The sequence below is a fragment of the Bos javanicus genome, chromosome 11, assembly GCF_032452875.1.
Source record: "Bos javanicus breed banteng chromosome 11, ARS-OSU_banteng_1.0, whole genome shotgun sequence".
NCBI lineage: Eukaryota > Metazoa > Chordata > Mammalia > Artiodactyla > Bovidae > Bos > Bos javanicus.
Window position 1 is genome coordinate 37,662,432 of NC_083878.1, and position 20,750 is coordinate 37,683,181.

A 20,750-nucleotide genomic window follows, 5' to 3' on the forward strand; every position below is an offset into this window, starting at 1 on the left:
TGGACTATACAGATCCTTGTTGGCAAAGTTATGTCTCTCTTTTTAATATGCTGTCTAGGTTTGTCATAGCTTTCCTTCCAAGGAGCAGCTGCAGTCACCATCCTCAGTGATTTTGGACCCCAAGAAAATAAAATTTGTCACTGTTTCCACTTTTTCCCCTTTTATTTGCCATGAAGTGATGGGACCAGATGCCATGATCTTAGCTTTCTGAACAATGAGTTTTTAAGCCAGCTTTTTCACTCTCTTTTACCCTCATCAAGAGGCTCTTTAGTTTCTCTTCACTTTCTGCCATAGAGGGGTTATCATCTGCCTATCTGAGACTGTTGATATCTCTCCCTGCAATCTTGATTCCATGCTGTGATTCATCCAGCCTAGCATTTCACATGATGTACTCTGCACATAAGCTAAATAAGCAAGTGACAATACACAGCCGTGACAATACACAGCCTTGACATACTCCTTTCCCAATTCTAAACCACTAATTCCTTAATTTGCCAGTCTACTCACTAAATTGATAAACCAAAAGTCAGTACTTACAGAAATGGGCAAGTGCAGAGGAACCAAACATTCCAGTCCCCCAACATACTGAACACACGATCAGGTGAGGTCAAACAAAGCAACCCTATGCCATCTCGTTTCAGCTCCCATACAGTAAACAAGTATTCTTTTAGCAGTCTATTCAGTGCCCCACTGTTTACATTTCTATGCTTTTTGTTGGTGATTCTGATGTGGGCCCTAAGCATAGTGCTTAAGTACTATCTCGTGTTCTTAAGAGCAAGAAGATTATGATGTACCTTACAGAGGAAACACATGTTTTAGATAAGGTTCATTCAGACATGAGTTATAGTACTCTTGGCCATGAGTTCAATGTTAATGAGTCTACAATATATATTAAATAATGTGTTTCTTTAAATAGAAACACACCTAAAATAAAGTTATATACTTATCATTAACAAAAACGCCATGAGGTTCACAGGAACCTAACCCTGTATTTCCCCAAGCAACAATGATTCAGTCAGTATCTGCTAATTCAGTACCTTCTGTGATTTTATAGACCATTACAAACAATAAAATTAACTGTATTCTTCAAAAAAAATCCTTCAAAAATAAAGATGACTTAAGATAATAGAGATAAAAGATGAAAACAAAAAATGAAAGATTTCATCACCAAGGAACCAGAACAACAAGGAATGTAAAATGAAGGTCTTCAGAAGGAAGGAAAAAAGATACCATATAGAAACCGAATCTTCATAAAGGAATGAAGAAGGGCAGAAATGGTAAATATATGAGTAGATACAAAATAGTCTCACTTTCTAATTTCCTTAAAGAAAAGGTAAATATATGAGTAAATATAAAGTATTCTCATTTCTTTCAAGAATAACTGATTTTTAAAACTTAAATAACTACAATATAGAGAGAGTTAAAATGACAATGACAATAAAAGCACAAAAGATGGAAGGAATATACAGAAGTACAAAAAAAAAAAAAAGCAGATGGAACTAAGAGAAAAGAGACTTAAATGAGCTATACTAATAATTACACTGAATATAGTAAACTGCTCCAATTAAAAGGCAGAGATTTTCAGACTAGATGAAAACCCTACTAAATGTCACTTACAGGACACACACTTTAAATATAAAAACACAGAAAGGTTAAAAGTAAAAGGCTGTGAAAGGATATACGATCCAAGTACTTATCCTACAAAATCTAGAATGGCGATATTAATGTCAAGCGAAATAGATTCAAACAAAAAAAGTATTACTTTCAGATTACCAGAGGTAAACAGGAGCATTTGATAATGATAAAAGAGCAATAAGACATATGCTAAATAGATATATAACAACACTAAAGGTTACACAGGAAAGGTGTAATGGAAAATCATGAAGCAAAAACTAAAAGGAGACAAGGACAAATCTACAAACATTATTTAAACATGTTAACACTCAACTCTCAGTTAACTGATAGACTAGACACACATGCACATACACACATTCTACACAAGGATACTGATGGTTTAGACAACACCCCAATAAACTGACTTCATTATAGTGCACTACAACCAATAACAGAATATACATTCTGCTCAAGTATGCATGGAACATACACCAAGATAAACCATTTCCTGGTCTACAAAGTAAATCTCAATACATTTAAAAGGACCGAAATCATGCAGTACAGGTTCTCTGACCACATGAATTAAGCTGAAATCAATAAAACAGAAAAATTCTGGAAAACCCCTCAAATGTCTAGAAATTAAACACACAATTCTAAATAGCTGATGGATCAAAGAATTATCACAGGAAAAATTAAACAGTAATTTAAATCAAATGATAATGGAAATCTGCAGAATACAGCTAAAGTAATGCTTAGAGAGAAGTTTATAGCTCTAAATGCTCTTTAAAAAAAGGGTTAAAGTTTAAAGCTTCCACCAAAGGAAACTAGGAAAACAGCAAGTAAATCCAAATAAACAATAGAAAATAAATAAAATAACATCAGAAACCAATGATACAGGAAACATGCAAACTCAAGAGAAAAGTCAATGAAACCAAAAGTTGGTTTGTTGAAAAGATTAATAGAAGTGATAATCCCTAAAATGATTAAGAAAAAGAGAGGAAAACACATATTGGAAATAAAAGAGGGACTAGCTCTATAACTTCTAAAAAGGTAAGAGGTTACACAAACAAGTCTATGCCAATAAATTAGACAACTTAGGTTGAGTGGACAAATTCCTTGATGTTCCCTCATAAAGATGAAATAATGAAGTTCCTTGCAAAAAATACATTTCCAAAACTGACACAAGCTGAAACAGAAAATCTGAATAGCCCTATATCACATTAGAATAGTATACCTATAATTTGAAACCTCCACACAGAGAACTCCAAGGCCAGACAGCTTCACTGTGTGCGTGTTCTCAGTCGCTTCAGCTGTGATTCTTGCCACCCTACGGACTTTAGCCTGCCAGGCTTCTCTTTGTGGGATTCTCCAGACAAGAATACTAGAGTGGGTTGCCATTTCCTCCTCCTGGGGATCTTCCCAGCCCAGGGATCTCTTGCATTGCAAGTGGATTCTTTACCCACTTATCCACCTAGGAAGCCCCAACACTAATAAATTCTATCAACACTGAAGGATGCTTACACAAACTTTTTCAGTATATTAAGAGGAAGCACTTCCCAAAATGTTTCATAGATTTATGCACTAATACCAAAACCAGACAGAATTATTACAAGAAAATATAAAATACCGAAAAATAAGGACTTCCCTGGTGGTCCAGTGGCTAAGACTACAAGCTCCCAATGAACCCCCAGGGGCATGGGTTTGATCCCTGGTCAGGGAATCAGATTCCACAGGCTGCAACTAAAGATCCTGCATGCTGCAACAAAGACCCAGCTCAGCCGAACCAACTAGTCAGTCAAAAAAAAAAAAAACCCACACACAATGAAAAAAAAGAAACAAAGCTATTTTTAAAAAAATAGAGAAAAATATTCCTTACACAAGGCATGCAAAATTGTTAGCAAAATATCAGCAAATTGAATTCAGAACTTCGTAGAAGAATAAAACTCTCAATTTAATAATGATGTTAATTAGTTGAGACTGAGAAGTTCTAAAGACTGTGAAAGGGACTTACATGATAGGTTTAGGTGTATTTAATAAACTCCCTTAGAACAAAGATGAACAGAATTTTAAACAAGTAAATTCCCTCTGAGACCAAAGACTCCAGCAGATTTTAAAAAATTGTTCATGCTTTAGGTCAGCTTCACCTAGGGCTGTCAGTATACTAAGATAAATAAATTTAATAATGGTGCCTTTCAATTAGTGAAGTTTATAAGTCAATCTATAAAGTTCAGGAGGGGAATAAAATGAGTTTTTTTTTTCTCTTTTCACAAAAGCAGCTGACAGGTTTGTAAATATATGATTGTTCCTACAGTAAAACCACAGGAGTCCTCTGCTTTTAAGACAGCAGAAAATACTTCACAGGAAGGGGCTTGTATTCTTTCCTTATCTGCCACATGTACCTTTCATAACTACAGTCTCTACTCATCTTCAAGTCTCCATACTCAGCCCTACACCTGGTTTTAAAAAGGAGTATGCTAACTTCATTGGAGAAAGCAATGGCAACCCACTCCAGTACTCTTGCCTGGAAAATCCTGTGGACGGAGGAGCCTGGTGGGCTGCTGTCTATGGGGTCGCACAGAGTCAGAAACAACTGAGCGACTTCACTTTCACTTTCACGCACTGGAGAAGAAAATGGCAACCCACTCCAGTGTTCTTGCCTGGAGAATCCCAGGGACGGGGGAGCCTGGTGGGCTGCCGTCTATGGGGTCGCACAGAATCGGACACGACTGAAGCGACTTAGCAGCATGCTAACTTCATTGGAGAAGGAAATGGCAACCTACTCCAGTGTTCTTGCCTGGAGAATCCCGGGGACGGCAGAGCCTGGTGGGAGGCCGTCTATGGGGTAGAACAGAGTCAGACATGACTGAAGCGACTTAGCAGCAGCAGTAGCAGCAACATGCTAACTTTCCTTAATCTTGAACTCCCAAGAGACCACCAGTATGACCAGCCTACTGCCAAATCTGTTTGAAGAAAACTTTATAAGCCTTCTTCATCTATCGTAATAAGAACAAGACATTAAAGAAGTAATTTTTAGACAGCCACATAAGGATTCAGAGACTGCTGAAAAGATAATCCAATCTTTAGCAGCTACAGCTCCTACTACAGGAGTAGGAGTAACACCTACTGTACTACTGTTTGGCATTATCCACCAACATTTTCAATGCTTTACCCTTTGAATCAGTAATTCCACTTATGTGAATTTATTCTACAACACATAACAGCATGTATTTGCAAAGAAGTATATATAAAGGTGTTCACCACAATGTTACTTATAACAGAAAAAGCTGAAAAATAACCTAATTAACTATCAATAAGAGACTGGTTAAATAAAAAAGTACATCCATATACCTTGCATTTTTAAATAGATCACTGCTTTAATTCATAGGACTTGGGATTTTTTTTTTTTCCTTTCTGGCCAAACCACAATGAGGAACGTCCCTGATCAGGGACTGAACATGTGCCCCCGCAGTAGCAGCACAGTCTTAACCACTGGACAACCAGGAAAGTACCAAGGCTTGGGACTTTTGAGAGAAAATATTTCAGTACTTCTAAAGTCACACAAAATACAGATCAGGATTCATCTATAATATTAGTTCAACAAATACCTGACTGCCTATGCCACATCTGAAGGATTGCGCTCAGCAATGGAGAGAGAGTGCATGTGGTCCTTTCCCTCAAGGTAAAAAGGAAATACAGTCCCTTTCCTCAAGGAGCATATAATCTGGGGAACAGAAATGAGTGAACATACCATTCCCATATATATGGTATGGTGAGGTAAGAACAGAATGTTATGGGAATGCATGAGTAAAGTGATTTAAAAATTAAAAATCACCATTCCAAGAAACAAAAAAAATCATTAGTTTAAATGTGAAATTATCAATTCCTCCTTTAGAGCTGAAAGAATGATGAGGCCTTCAGTCTGAGAAAACTCTAGCATCAGTAGAGCTGGGTCCTCCCACAGTGCATGCCTATGTCCTACACTAGCTAGCCACAAAGGTCACACTCACCCACTTAAACACTGGTGATGAATTATGGTTCTGCTCTTACAGTTCCCATCCCTGGGGCTGTCACCCCCAGAGCAATCTTCTAGGGTCTATATTTAGAAACAGGAATAAAAATTCTCAAAGAATACACTATAAGAACAGTGTGTCTACCAACATTTGCTTCTACTTCGAGGTCCCAGGGAAAAAAATCAAGAAATATCATCCATTTGGTTGGTACTTTTATCCTGGGCTAGCAAAGGACCTTTAAAATGTGCCATTTAAATTGGGGCTTTGCAACAGCAGTGTTTCAAATACTCTGTTTTTAAGTATATTATGAAATAACTACACATGATACAGAGCTAATTATTAGACAATAGGTGTGTGTGTGCTAAGTCACGAGTCATGTCGGACTCTTTGCCACCCTATTGTAGCCTGCCAGGCTCCTCTGTCCATGGGATTCTTCAGGTAAGAATACTGGAGTGGGTTGTCATGCCCTCCTCCAAGGGATCTTTCCAACCCAGGGATCAAACCTGAGTCTCTCATGTCTCCTGCAATAGCAAGTGGTCCTTTACCACTAGCACCACCTGGGAAGCAAGCACACATAGATAACATAGTAATCCTCCAGGTTTACAGAAAGAGAGTGTTAAGATAGCATGTTTCTAAATGTTATTTCACATAATTAGATATTTATTAAAGATTCAATATAACTTCATCACTTCATTTTAAAAAGGATTTGAGGAAGCTTGTTAGTTACTAAAAAGAACTATAAATTTGACACTGAGCTTCCTAGGAACCAATCTGAAAAGTAATTCACTTTATCCATAAGTCGGACATGACTTAGCAACTAAACAACAACAAGCACAGCACCTGTTCCCAACTTTTATTCCTCGTCAGAACATTAGAAATGGTTAACAAAAGAATTATTCAGAACCTCTACACCCATCAGTTTCATTCCTTGTTAACATTTTCTAGATAAAAATGAAGAAGGGAGGATGGGAAATGGATTTTGACATAACATCTCTTTCTTTGGTGACAACTACTTCCTGGGAATGTCACATCACTGTTTACTTGAACTTTATGTTAAAGACTAATATTTAAACTATATAAACTATAATCACTCAGAATCTTTTAACACTTCTATCATGTGCTTCAATACTGATATAATAATAAATGACTGTAAAAATGACTAATAACTTTCAATCCTTAAGCCATATAATGAGCAATATTATACTATACTTATGAGCAATATCCAATTCTATACAAATTTCCATTTCAAAAACTTTTGATAGTCTCAAATTTAAAAACCACCAACATTATATTATTTGTATCCACGGCAGTTCTCTTCCATAAAACTTCTTCTTAACCTAACTATAAAAACAGAGACTCAGAGCCAAAAAACTCATCCTTCCTAAAGTTTTATATTCCTCCCTATATTCCGTTTCCACTAAATGAACTAGTTCAGGCTCTACTCACCTCTCTCGGAACTACTGTGAAAGATTTCTAAATAGTTTCCATTTTTTCTTTCCAACCTATCTTGAAAATTGCCACCAATTCACTTTTCTAACACTGCTTTCATTATTCCATGCCTCAGTTCAATAATTCTTGATGGCTTCCCAATGCTGAAAGCAGTAATTCAGGAAAAGGATGATAAATAAGGAAATAACATCATATTTTGGAAACAACAATGAAAACACTTTTTGCCTCATAATTTAAATTGCCAAGTGCAAGGGCAACTGTGGATGGCAGAACATGAATAAAAGCAGGATGATAAAACCCTAAATCCTTAACTTGGCATTCGACACCCTTCAGAATCCAGATCTACTGCACATTTTACTGGCTTAAAAAACATGTCCAGAGATCAGCTCAACGCCATCCTTAATGAATGGTTTGCATCTCTCAACTCAAATTTCTATCCAGTTTCCCTTGCATGTTCTCAAAGCCTAGGTTAAACAACCACCATTTTAACCTGAAGCCAATGTTTCCCCATGAAAAACAGTCAGCAGGGGAAAGACTTCAGTCATTCAGCATGGGGATGCTCCAAGTACTGATACAACAGCAAACAGCAAAATTACAATTTCTCAAATAAGGGAAATCAGCACTTACTCAAGAAGAGGTTAAACAACAATATGCAATATACAAGTGTCAGGGATCTACCATATGCAATAACATAAACCGTCCTCCAGTCAGACTGATCTAGGTTTCTAACTATGCTCTGCACATTTCTCACCTCTTTGTCTTTACTCACATCCATCCTTTTAGTTTCTCTCAATCTTCAAAACTGTATTTCTGCTCCAAAACCCCAATATAATTAAGGAGCACATTTCTAAACTGAACAATGTTTCAAAAAGTGAAATTTTTTACCATGGCCTATTAGAGACCTCAAATGACCTAAGTGTAGTCTACCACCCACCCTCACCTTAACACCCACCACTCTCTCCTTAGCTTTCTCATTAGTCTTCTTACTAGCTTCTCAAACATACATTACTGCATCAGGGCTTTTGCCTCCCAGGAGCTTCTTGGAAATTTTTTTATATCTGCAGCTTAAATCTTACCTCCTCAGAAAGGGCTTTCTCTGCACCACCCTATCTAAAAAGGTTCCCACACATCTCAATAATTTTCCACATCATCATCCGTGCTATGCTGCTCATAACACTTAACACTAGTCTCAGTTCCTTAATCAGGTGTTTATTATCTGCACTCCTCTCATGGGGAACACATCTGTCTTGCTGATTGCTCTATCTTCCCAGCCTAGAATAGTGCCTCTTTGTACGTAATCAATAATCAGCTGCAGCAAAGAACTGTTAAGAAAGCCAGACTCAGTGACATGGTAACTATCTGACCATAATCACAATGTTCCTTTATGTCCTAAAGGAACTAAAATTTCTAGATAGGTAACATCAATACAGAATTAGGGAGCCATGTAAAGATAGAATTGCTAAGTGACGCAATATTCTCTCTCCTTTGTCTTCCAAAGTTAGTATTCCTAAAGTCAAAATACAGAAAGAATGCTGTCACCTCCTGACTCTCCAAGGTTCAAAGAACAGAACTCTTTTCTTTCCACATAGGAATACAATATGAAAAATCAGTTTGCTTTTCTTAATCATTAAATTTATCACTTGTAAATGTCTTATTACTTGATATTTTCCCACCTCACTTTAGTTTCTCGAAAATGTGTTTTTACTCATAAAAAGGAAAACTTGAGTTACTTCTTACATTCTAATTATCTGTAGTGGAGTAATTAATGTTTTGAGTAATGCTCTGGGGTATGTCAATATCACTATTGACTTATTTTCTTCCTTGTGGTGCAAGAGTGAGCTGAAGAAAAAAAAAATTCTTCCATGATCTCCCACTGAGTATCTTTTTCTGGAAAAACCACCGTTTCTAAAATCCTACAAGGCTATGACAATTTCTCACCAGGCTGTTACACTACCTGATTCTCGATCCTGGCCTTTTTACACATAAAGGTCCTTCTACTAGTGGGACACTTTCTGTCCCCAAACTAACAAGCTACTTGTTAATAATTAACGTGTCTAATAGGATGAATTCTCAACCTGTAACAAACTTTTTTCTCTTCCAGAATAAACAATCTCCCAAAATGAAAAGGATAATAAAACAATCCTTCCTAAAGTAGTAATAACAAACAATCAGGTGCTGGTAAATGAAAAGATTTGAAAACTATTTACAGACAATGCAAATCTGTCTCTGCAGCCCTAAAATATATTACTTCTACGAAACAGTATTTCTAACCAACAGATGAAAACGTCTGTCTCAAAACATTTCATAAGTCCCATGGTAAATCTGCCACAATTTCAACTGTCCCCTTCCCGCCAGGGAATCCACAGGTTTCCCCTTCTTTGGGAATGTCAACCATTTTGCCTTCTCCTTTTATCTCTACTATTCAATTACGATGCATTAAGAGGCTAAACCTGTGCATCCTAACAGCTCCCGGCAGAACTGCGCCCCCTTGGAACACGGTGCCCAGGTCCCATTTCCCCGGCTCCGTTAAGCTGGTGGTAAATAGCCACATCACAACCCGAGTCAACTGGGCGGTGGCAGGACCTCACCGAAACTCCGCTCCCCAATTCTCCACGCGTCACACCACTGGAGGCGCTCTCCCTTCACTGCAGTCAGGTCAATGTGGACGTTTCCCACTGGACCGGCTCCCCACGAGCGCGGGGCCGGGGCGGGGTAGATGAAGAGCATGGGGCCACTCAAGCCAAGGAAGGGGTGAGGAGAGGGGCCAGGGCTGAATGCGGGCAAAGACCAGCAAGAAACTGCGTCTTTTCCCCAGGAGCAACCTAGTCGGGCAGACAAAAGATTAGGGCGCCAAGGCCTTCCATCCTCACCCCGGAACCAAGGCAGCCCGATGAATCCACACCCCTAGTTCCCTCCTTACAGACCCAGTTCCTGCAAGAGATGGGTTCCTAACTTCCCCGACCCGGTGGAATGGAGAGCAGACAGAACAACCCGGGAGCGGTCGGGGCGCACGTGCTCCCCGATACCCAGACGGACAATAAAGAGTAAGCCCGGGCTTCCTCTGCCGCCCCACCCTGCTCGCCACGGCTCCCACCAGCGGGGGCGCCTTCGCCCAAAGATCTGCAGACAAAGCCCCCTCCGGATGGAGAGAAGGGCAGGGTCCAGGCTTTAGGGGCTGCGCACAAAAGAGGGAGGGGCGCGAGGGGCAAGAGGGGCGGCGGCGAGGCGGAGGGCGCGGCACTCACCCACTGAGCCCGAGGAGCCCCTGCGTTTGGGTGCGGCCGGCGTGGAGGGGGGCGCGGCGGGGGCTGGGACAACCGAGGTCCACGAGGGCTCGGCCTCAGGGCTCACGTCGGCCGGTGGAGGAGGGGGAGGCCGGGCCGGAGGCTCCTCGTCTTCAAAGAGCTTGGAGGGCGAGTCTGCTGTAATGGAGGGTGGGGAGGGCGCGGGCACCGACGACGACACGGGGCTCGGGTCCCAAGACGGCTGCCGCTCCGGAGCGGCGAGGGGCGCGGCCGGCAGGGGCCCCCTGGGCGCCGGGGGCACGAAATCATTGCCGAAGTCCACCAGGGGCGCGCTAGCCGGGGTGGCGGCGGTGGCGGCGGCGGCCACCGGGGCCGCCGACAGCGCGGCGGCGGGCTTCCTCTCTAGCACCTCCAGCTCCTCCAGGTCTTCGTCCTCGTCCTCGTCTTCCTCCTCCTCCTCCTCTTCCTCTTCGTCCTCGGGCTCCTTCACGAACTGGTACTTGAATGCGGGCTGAGGCCGAGGTGGGCTGTCCGAGGACGAGGAGACCAGAGGCGACTGGTCCATGTCTTCCATGGCTGGCAGGTCAGAGGTGATGCTGCAGCTGCTGCCTCCGCGGGAGAAGCTTCTCAGAGCCGCGGGCGGTTGTGGCGGGTGGGGAGGACTGAGAGGGGCAGGGCCCAACGAGCCGAGGGACCTGCAGTGGCGACAGCTCCCGGAACAATGAGACTGCTCCTCCAGCCTCCGCGCCCGTGATGCGCCACCCGCCCCGTCCCCAGTTGCCGCCGCCGCCGCCCAGATGAGAGAAGGAGAGAGGCCAGCCGACGCTCCGCCCAGTTTGGCGTGACACCCTCCCAGCCAGGGAGAAGGAGGCACTAACGCGGGAGGGAGAGAGCCAATCGGCGAAGAAATAGAGTTGACGGCAACCAGTCGGCCCAATAGAAAAGGAAAAAGACGAAAGTGGGTGGGTCTCACTGCACTTCCTCTGTCTTACCGGCCCGGGTGGGTTCGATGGGCGGGGTTTGGAGCTGGGAACCCCACCGACTGCCTAGGGTAGTTGCGGGTCCAGCTGGGGTCTTGGTCTTGGCCTCGGAGAAGCTGGAGTCTGTGTGTTTACAGCACTGAGGAAACGAACCGGCTCCCTCCCACGCCAGAGGGGTCGGAGACGTTCCTGGCACGCCACCGGAAGGGCGTTATCTTGGAGACTGGGAGTGGAAACTTTCCTCCCAGGAAAGGAAAAAACCCAGAGCGCAGAAAGGTTCTGAATAACGGTACTGTGGAGTAGGCCCTAAGGATTGAAGCAAACGTTAAATTTCAGATTTCGAAATAAAAATTTGTTTTCTTTCAAACGTAAATTCCCAAACCACCTTATCACCTTAAGGTGGTAAGGTACTACCATCACCACCTTAAAAGAAAAAATAATATTTTTTACAGGTTTAAAGTCACTCCCAGTCTTAACTGCAGACCCTGGATGAGGTAGGCAAAACAACTAGGCTAGACGATATAGGGACGGACTGGAACAGACCATTTGATGAAAGTCTGTACTTCTTCAAAGAGGGCTTTGGGATCTGCCCGCTGCGGGACTTAATTGGTAGAAAGATGAGTCACCCAAAAGAGGGAAGGGAGAGAGGAAAGTGGAAAGAGAAGGATGCCTTGGAAGGCAAATTTGATTCACATTGTATTTCAGTCACCTTAGGCCCATGAGTCAACATTCTGGATGATTCAGGCTTTCTGGGAGTCAGGATACGTACAAACTCATTTCTTTGATATGTCAAAATGAGTATAATCCCCATTCGACTCTTTCCAGAACTGGAGAGTTTAAAGTGATTGCAGAACATTTTAGGTACCAGCATCCAGAGGTTTAGAGAGTCCTTTTTGTCTTTCTGATGTACTGAATACCTTCCAAAAATATCCCCTTCCTGTCTATTCTAGAGGCCCTGGAGAGAGGAGGATAGCTTGCTTTCAAGTTGCTCTCAGTCTAGGCCTGCACTATTCAAGTCCTTAGTCACTGGCTACTCCTGGCTACTGAGCACTTGAAATATGAGTCGTTTGAAATGAGATGTGCTGTAAGATTGAAATGCATACTATATTTTGAAAGTACCAAAAAAATTAAGTGTCTCAATTTTTATAGTGGTTATATTGGAATTGATAATATTTTGGATATATTGGGATAAGTGTAATGTATTAATTTTACTTGTTCTTTTAATACCGCATCTAGAAATTTTTAAATATATATGTGGCTTATATTTTATTTCTGTTTGACAGTGCTAGTCTAAATTGATGATTAAGAAACGTTGATTTCCATGGAGAATCATGGATTACTTAAGCAAATTCTTAGCTTCAACTAATACTACCCTCAATTGGGGTAATTAAAAAGGAAAAGTGAGGATTGGGGGGAGGGAGGACGGACACAGGGGGAACACAGGAGCTTTTTGGGGTAGTGAAACTATTGTGTATGACACTGTCATGGATACATGACATACATTTGGCAAAACTCAGACCTGTTCAAAGAGGGAATCCTAATGTAAACTGTGGGCTTCAGTGAATAACATAGTCAATATTGGTTCATCAGTTGTAAGAAGCCTACACACCAATGCAAGGTGTTAGTTATAGGGGAAGCTGGTTGGGAGGTAGGCATGAGAGTGTATAAGAACTCTCTTTTCTGTAAATGGGAAACAAAGTTTAATTTTTAAAAAAGCAAAGGTAAAACTAGATTTTCTGGCATTGTTACCTGATCAGGTTATTAGTTAGTTATCAACAGTACATTCAAGACCTAGCTTAATAGTCCCACAGAGATGAACTTTAGCTTTATTTTTAGAAAATTGTTGTGAGTTGATTGGAGTTTGTTTGTTTTTAGAAGAATTGGGAAGAGTAGGAAGAGAGAAATATTAGTGTAGAATTTGGAGGCAGGAGATTTAATGCCAAACTAAAAATTTTAAAACAGATTTCTCAATAATAACTAAACATATTTCAAGTATTTGTCAAATATTTGTCAAAAATTGTCAAGAACATACATGATATTTCAGCTAAGTCCATACACATACAAAAATACACTGGCAAAATTCTTTGGTGTGAAGTTTTCAATTAAATCACAATTTAGCCATCAGTTCAGTCTCCCCAGTACTATTTTTCCTACTGTGATTGTTCTGAAACACCTTAATGGAAAGTTCCACAGGGTTTTCATTAATTAACTGTAAGTTATTTATGTGATATTTCTGTATTCATATATCTGTGTATCTGATTATTACTAAAATAATCACAAAGGAATATCTTTAGTTTATTAAAATTGTCATAAAAGAATCATTACAGAAAAGTGGTAGATCTTTAAGAGTTAATAGCGTTAAATACTGAGGCAATGATATAAGCACTCACTTCTGATGCAGAAGAAAAATAAGAATTTTATATTATTATCTTAGTGACTTCTAAAAGATTAAGTATTTGATGGATTAAAAAAATAAAGAATTTATCCAGTTTTCATAGAATGGTCAACAAAGCACAAGGAAAGGAGAATGTTGCTCAGTTCAGTTCAGTTCAGTCCAGTCGCTCAGTCGTGTCCGACTCTGAGACCCCATGAATCGCAGCACGCCAGGCCTCCCTTTCCATCACCAACTCCCAGAGTTCACTCAGACTCACGTTCATCGAGTCAGTGATGCCATCCAGCCATCTAATCCTCTGTTGTCCCCTTCTCCTCCTGCCCCCAATCCCTCCCAGCATCAGAGTCTTTTCCAATGAGTCAACTCTTTGCATGAGGTGGCCAAAGTACTGGAGTTTCAGCTTTAGCATCATTCCTTCCAAAGAACACCCAGGGCTGATCTCCTTTAGTATGGACTGGTTGGATCTCCTTGCAGTCCAAGGGATTCTCAAGAGTCTTCTCCAACACCACAGTTCAAAAGCATCAATTCTTCAGCGCTCAGCTTTCTTCACAGTCCGACTCTCACATCCATACATGACCACTGGAAAAACCATAGCCTTGACTAGACGGACCTTTATTGGCAAAGTAATGTCTCTGTTTTTGAATCTGCTATCTAGGTTGGTCATAACTTTCCTTCCAAGGAGTAAGCGTCTTTTAATTTCATGGCTGCAATGTTGCTAGTACACCAGAATTCAAAGTAGAGTTAGTGCCTATTAGTGTAACTAGTTGTAAATACCACTCACTAACAAGAGCATTCTGGTAGGTATTTGAAATGGCTAAAGGAAGACTATAAATTCTAGATCATAGTAATAATTATTCAATGAATTATCTTTGAAATTATCTTACCAGATGTAGATTAAAGTTTACAATTACAATGGGTTAGTAACTGTTCTCTGTTAGAACATAAGAGATCCATTCAGGCTGGTGGAGTCTCAGAGTTGGAAGGACTCTGGGAGATTGACCAATCTTCCTCCCATCACAAAAATTCCATACAAATGGTTTTTTTAACTTGGCCATCTATGGTAGATCAAAAATGGCTACAAATCTGCAACAACACCACCCATCAAGAGGTCAGGTAGATTTCCTCATCTCTGGATCTGGCCTTGTGACTTTTTTGTCCAATGTAATACACAGGAAATGAGTTCCCAAGCCTAACCAGTAGAGGTATTACAGCTCCCACTCTCACTCTCTCGAAATGCTGAGAGACCTGGAGAGAAAGACTTAGTTCTCCCAAAGAGCTCATGTCCCAGAAATATGAGACCATCTCAGACTGTTCAGCCAACCCACAGAATCATGAAAAATAATGAATCAGTGTTTTAAACTGCCACCTTTTGGCATGGTTCATTACACAGCAAAAGCTAACTTAAACATCAGCCATTTTGTGCCTCCATTATGTGCTTCATTCATTCATTCACACACACACACATATAGGCATATACAGACACATACTATATATACATATATAGTATTTACTGTGCACCAAAGAAAGGCAATGCCAAAGAATGCTCAAACTACCGCACAATTGCACTCATCTCACACGCTAGTAAAGGAATGCTCAAAATTCTCCAAGCCAGGCTTCAGCAATACGTGAACCGTGAACTTCCTGATGTTCAAGCTGGTTTTAGAAAAGGCAGAGGAACCAGAGATCAAATTGCCAACATCCTCTGGATCATGGAAAAAAGCAAGAGTTCCAGAAAAACATCTATTTCTGCTTTATTGACTATGCCAAAGCCTTTGACTGTGTGGATCACAATAAACTGTGGAAAATTCTGAAAGAGATGGGAATACCAGACCACCTGACCTGCCTCTTGAGAAATCTGTATGCAGGTCAGGAAGCAACAGTTAGAACTGGACATGGAACAACAGACTTGTTCCAAATAGGAAAAGGAGTACGTCAAGGCTGTATATTGTCACCCTGCTTATTTAACTTCTATGCAGAGTATATCATGAGAAACGCTGGACTGAAAGAAACACAAGCTGGAATCAAGATTGCTGGGAGAAATACCAATCACCTCAGATATGCAGATGACACCATCTTATGGCGGAAAGTGAAGAGGAACTAAAAAGCCTCTTGATGAAAGTGAAAGAGGAGAGTGAAAAAGTTGGCTTAAAGCTCAACATTCAGAAAATGAGGATCATGGCATCCGGTCCCATCACTTCATGGCAAATACATGGGGAAACAGTGGAAACAGTGTCTGACTTTATTTTGGGGGGCTCCAAAATCACTGCAGATGGTGACTGCAGCCATGAAATTCAAAGATGCTTACTCCTTGGAAGGAAAGTTATGACCAACCTAGATAGCATATTCAAAAGCAGAGAACTTTGCCAACAAAGGTTCATCTAGTCAAGGCTATGGTTTTTCCTGTGGTCACGTATGGATGTGAGAGTTGGACTGTGAAGAAGGCCAAAGAATTGATGCTTTTGAACTGTGGTGTTGGAGAAGACTCTTGAGAGTCCCTTGGACTGCAAGGAGATCCAACCAGTCCATTCTGAAGAAGATCAGCCCTGGGTGTTCTTTGGAAGGAATGATGCTAAAGCTGAAACTCCAGTACTTTGGCCACCTCATGCTAAGAGTTGACTCATTGGAAAAGACTCTGATGCTGGGAGGGATTGGGGGCAGGAGGAGAAGGGGATGACAGAGGATGAGATGGCTGGATGGCATCACTGACTCGATGGACTTGAGTCTGAGTGAACTGCAGGAGTTGGTGATGGACAGGGAGGCCTGGCGTGCTGCGATTCATGTAGTCGCAAAGAGTCGGACACGACTGAGCGACTGAACTGAACTGAAGCAGTGGTCAAGACTGAACTATGGCACTGAACATATCAGACACAAATGTGCATGATCATTTTCAGTACAGGGATAATCACTACTTAGGGAAATAGCCCATTCCATTTCTGTAGTATTATACCTTATCGGGGCTTCCTTGGTGGCTCAAAGGGTAAAGAATCTGCCTGCATTGCAGGAGACCTGGGTTTGATCCCTGGGTCAGTAAGATTCCTTGGAGAAGGGAATGGCAACCCACTCCAGTATTCTTGCCTGGAGAATCCCATAGACAGAGGAGCCTGGCGGGCTACAGTCCATGAGCTCGCAAAGAGTTGGACATGACTGAGCAAGTAGCGCTTTACTTTACCTACACCTTATTGGAGAGTGTCGAATTGACACCCAATCTGGTATACATATATGGAACAGGTTAATTGTCCCTGCATCATGTATGTTCCCTGAGAGAGTTAAAAGTGTGGGATTGGTGTACTCTTATCTACTTACTACAGGATGTAAACTAGACAGTAGGTTAATAACCATGGGAGAAAGATGAAAGGTAGTTCCTGACAGATCTGTTTCAAGAAGTTGGGCATAACAGCTTTTTTGCCTATGAGAATGCCTTGCTTGTGTTCAAAAGCACCAATGAATTACATTCAACCTTTGTATTAAAAAAGGACTGAAACATCATTTTGGCACTCTTCGGGGAAAAATTAACAACTGGCTATGTCATTGTCCCTACCATTTTGCTGGGATTTTAGATCTTCTGAAATGTATCATTTTATGTAATGCAGCTTATGGTTCTGGTTAACACCTTACATCTAAGTTTATCATAATAAGAATAGATATATAAATAGTATAAGATCAATGCTGGTGATGCACTGTCAATTAGTGTTGGACCTAAAATTAAAATTTCAAAGAGAAATGATACAACATGCAAGTGAAAGTCACAAGGTCCAAGAAGGTCCTCTGCATTAGTACTGCATTTCCTCCCTAGTTCAATAGGCAACGTTTCTCTGGTAAAATGTATTTTGATCTAGCAAAAAAACTATTTTTGATCCAGCAGAAAATCAATTGGTCTAAGCACCACAAATCCAAGCAAAGAAATTCCTAAACCATCTTAGACACATAAATCTGTCTTCATGAGAAAAAAGAACTACAAATAAGAATTTGCAAAATTACCTGGTTTATAAAAAACTCATTCCAGTATGTATCCCACTCTTCCTAATACCTAAACATTGAAATATAAATGTCATTTTATTGTAAGTAGAAATAGAAACCAGGTGGTTACTATCTCTAAAATAAACATTCATTTCTTCAACTAAAATCTATTGAACATTTGGGGTTTGGTGATAAAGAGTAAAACACAATTCCTAACATCAAGGAACATACAGTCTAGTTTACTTAAGTGTATATAGGTATATACGTATGTGTGTATATAGACATACACGGTTGGGAAGATCCCCTGAAGAAGGGAAAGGCTACCCACTCCAGTATTCTAGCCTGGAGAATTTCATGGACTGTATAGTCCATGGGATTGCAAAGAGTTGAACACGACTGAGGGACTTTCATACATACATGGAGCAAAGAACTGGTTCAAAATTGGGAAAGGAGTACATCTGTATATTAGGCTATATATTATCTCCCTGCTTATTTAGCTTATGTGCAGAGTACATCATACAAAATGCCTGGTTGGATGAATCAGAAGCTGGAATCAAGATTGCCGGGAGAAATACCAATAACCTCAGATATGCAAATACCACCAGTATGGCAGAAAGTGAAGAGAACCTAAAGAGCCTCTTGATGAAAGTGGAAGAGGAGAGTGAAAAAGCTGGCTTAAAACTCAACATTCAAAAAACTAAGGTCATGGCATCTGGTCCCATCACTTCATGGCAAATAGATGGGGAAAAAAACTGAAACAGTGACAGACTATTTTCTTGGGCTCCAAAAATCACTGCAGATAGTGATGGCAGCCATGAAATTAAAAGACACTTGCTCCTTGGAAGGAAATCTATGAAAAACCTAGACAGCATATCAAAAAACAGAGACATTACTTTGCTGACAAAGGTTCATATAGTCAATGCTATGGTTTTTCCAGTAGTCACATATGAGTATCTGAGTTGGACCATAAAGAAGGCTGAGTACCGAAGAATTGATGCTTTCAAACTGTGGTGTTGGAGAAGACTCTTGAGAGTCCCTTGGACAGAGAGGAGATCAAACCAATCAGTCCTAAGGGAAGTCAACCCTGAATATTCATTGGAAGGACTGATGCTGAAGCTAAAACTCTAATACTTTTGGCCACCTGATGTGAAGAACTGACTCATTAGAAAAGACCCTGATGCTGGGAAAGATTGAGGGCAGGAGAAGGGGTCAACAGAGGATGAGATGGTTGGATGGCATCATCAACTCAATGGACATGTGTTTAAGCAAACTCCAGGAGAGAGTGAAGGAAACAAAAAGGGATGCCTGGCATGCTGCAGTCCATGGGGTCACAAAGAGTCAGAGATAACTTAGTGACTGAACAATGACAAAAGGTGACACAGTGGTAAAGAATCTGCCTGCCAGGAGGGGAGGGTTTGATCCCTGGGTCAGAAAGACCCCCTGGAGAAGGAAATGGCAACCCACTCCAGTATTCTTGCCTGGGACAGTCCCATAGACAAAGCAGTCTGGTGGGCTACAGTCCATGGGGCTTCTAAAGAGACACAACTTGGTGAGTGGACAACAACAACATATGTATATGATAAAAAAAAAAAATAGAAGGAGACCGACAGGCTGGTTTAAGTGAAACATAACCACTTCTCATAGTTCATGCAGAAGTTGATAAGAGACTAAACTAATTGCATAGTAAACAGAAGATAAATTTCAAAAAGATTTAAATTGAATTCATTGAATTTGGTGACTAATTGAATGGAGGGGCTGAAGAAAGAAAAGCTGATTCTAAGACTTAAGCCTAGTTGACAAGGTAAATAGGTGTTACCATTATTAAAGAAAAGAAGTCAGGAGAGGAGCACAGATGGCTGAGTAATGCTGGGAAGAATTTAATGACCTGAGTTTTTAGATCCATTGAACTTGATTTGCCTACAGAACATTGGACTAGAAATAATTAGAAGGCAGCTGAAAACCTAGGGCTGGAGCTTAGATCTAGTCTGGAAAGCAGGTAACTAAATCTGTTGGTGAGGTTTCATGGGTAAATATTTGAGGAAAGTGATGGGTATGGGAGGGGATGGCCAAGCAGGTTGATGGATACCATCTAATGCCCATGGGAGCAAAAAGCCTAGAATAGAGCCCTGGGAAACATTAGGTGAAGCATCTCGACGTATTTGAAGAGTGTTATTTCCACTGATCCTTTTCTTTTCCTAGAAAATACAAATCAAAACAAAGGAGCTTCTTTTAGCTTTTCTTCATGTTAGTTGCTATATCATGTCCAATTCTTTGTGACTCCATGGACTATAGCCTGCCAGGCTCCTCTGTCTGTGGAATTCTCTAGGCAGAAATACTGGAGTGGGTTGTCATTCCCTTCTCCAGGGGAGCTTCCCAACCCAGGGATTGAACCCAGGTCTCCTGCATTGCAGGCAGATTCTTTACCCTCTGAGCCACCAGGGAAGACCTTTCTTCACAGGTCTGGTTTTTAAACAGGTGCTCATTTTATTTTCTCCATCTACCTTAAACTCAGAACTCAAAATAATATCCCAATAAGCACTCAATCACTTGTATTTAATACCAAGTAATTCTTGCCTGGAGAATCCCCATGGACAGAGGAGCCTGATAGGTTACAGTTCTTGGGGTCGCAAAGAGTCAGACATGACTAAGCAACTAACATACACACAACCTATAGTAATAGGGATAGTGCCAATAATTTAAGCCACAGAGACTTCCCAAACCCTCATTAAACTAATGACTCCTACAGAGACATAGAGAACAGACTTATGGACAAGGGCAGTGGAAAGGAAGGAGAGAATGAAATGATTGGAGGGAGTAGCACAGAAGTATATACATATGTAAAATAGATAGCCAATGGAAATTTGCTGTATGACTAAAGGAGCTCACACTGGGGCTCTGTAACAACCTAGAAGGCTGGGAAAGGGTAGGAGGTGGGAGAGAGGTTCAAGAGGGACGGGACATATGTACACCTATGGCTAATGTATGTTGATGTATGGCAAAAACCAAATTAACACTGTAAAGCAATCGATTAAAAATAAATATAACTTTTTTAAAAACTAGTAATATCAGCCTCTTAGCCAATAATTTGAAGAATTGCCTGGTG

At 41.0% G+C, this 20,750-nt stretch overlaps 1 protein-coding gene across 2 annotated transcripts in view; it reads right to left on the reverse strand.

Annotated features, from left to right (window-relative positions):
• The window catches only part of RTN4 (reticulon 4), a 74,661-nt gene extending 63,505 nt beyond the window's left edge, over positions 1-11,156 (reverse strand). Inside the window, exon 1 of one of the 2 annotated variants that reach the window (XM_061432386.1) lies at positions 10,319-11,156. In XM_061432386.1, coding sequence (XP_061288370.1) covers positions 10,319-10,892 — 574 coding nt within the window. In that variant the 5' untranslated portion in view covers positions 10,893-11,156. The remainder of the gene's footprint in view (positions 1-10,318) is intronic. The other variant, XM_061432387.1, reaches the window with a different exon arrangement.
• Positions 11,157-20,750: the final 9,594 nt, after the last annotated feature.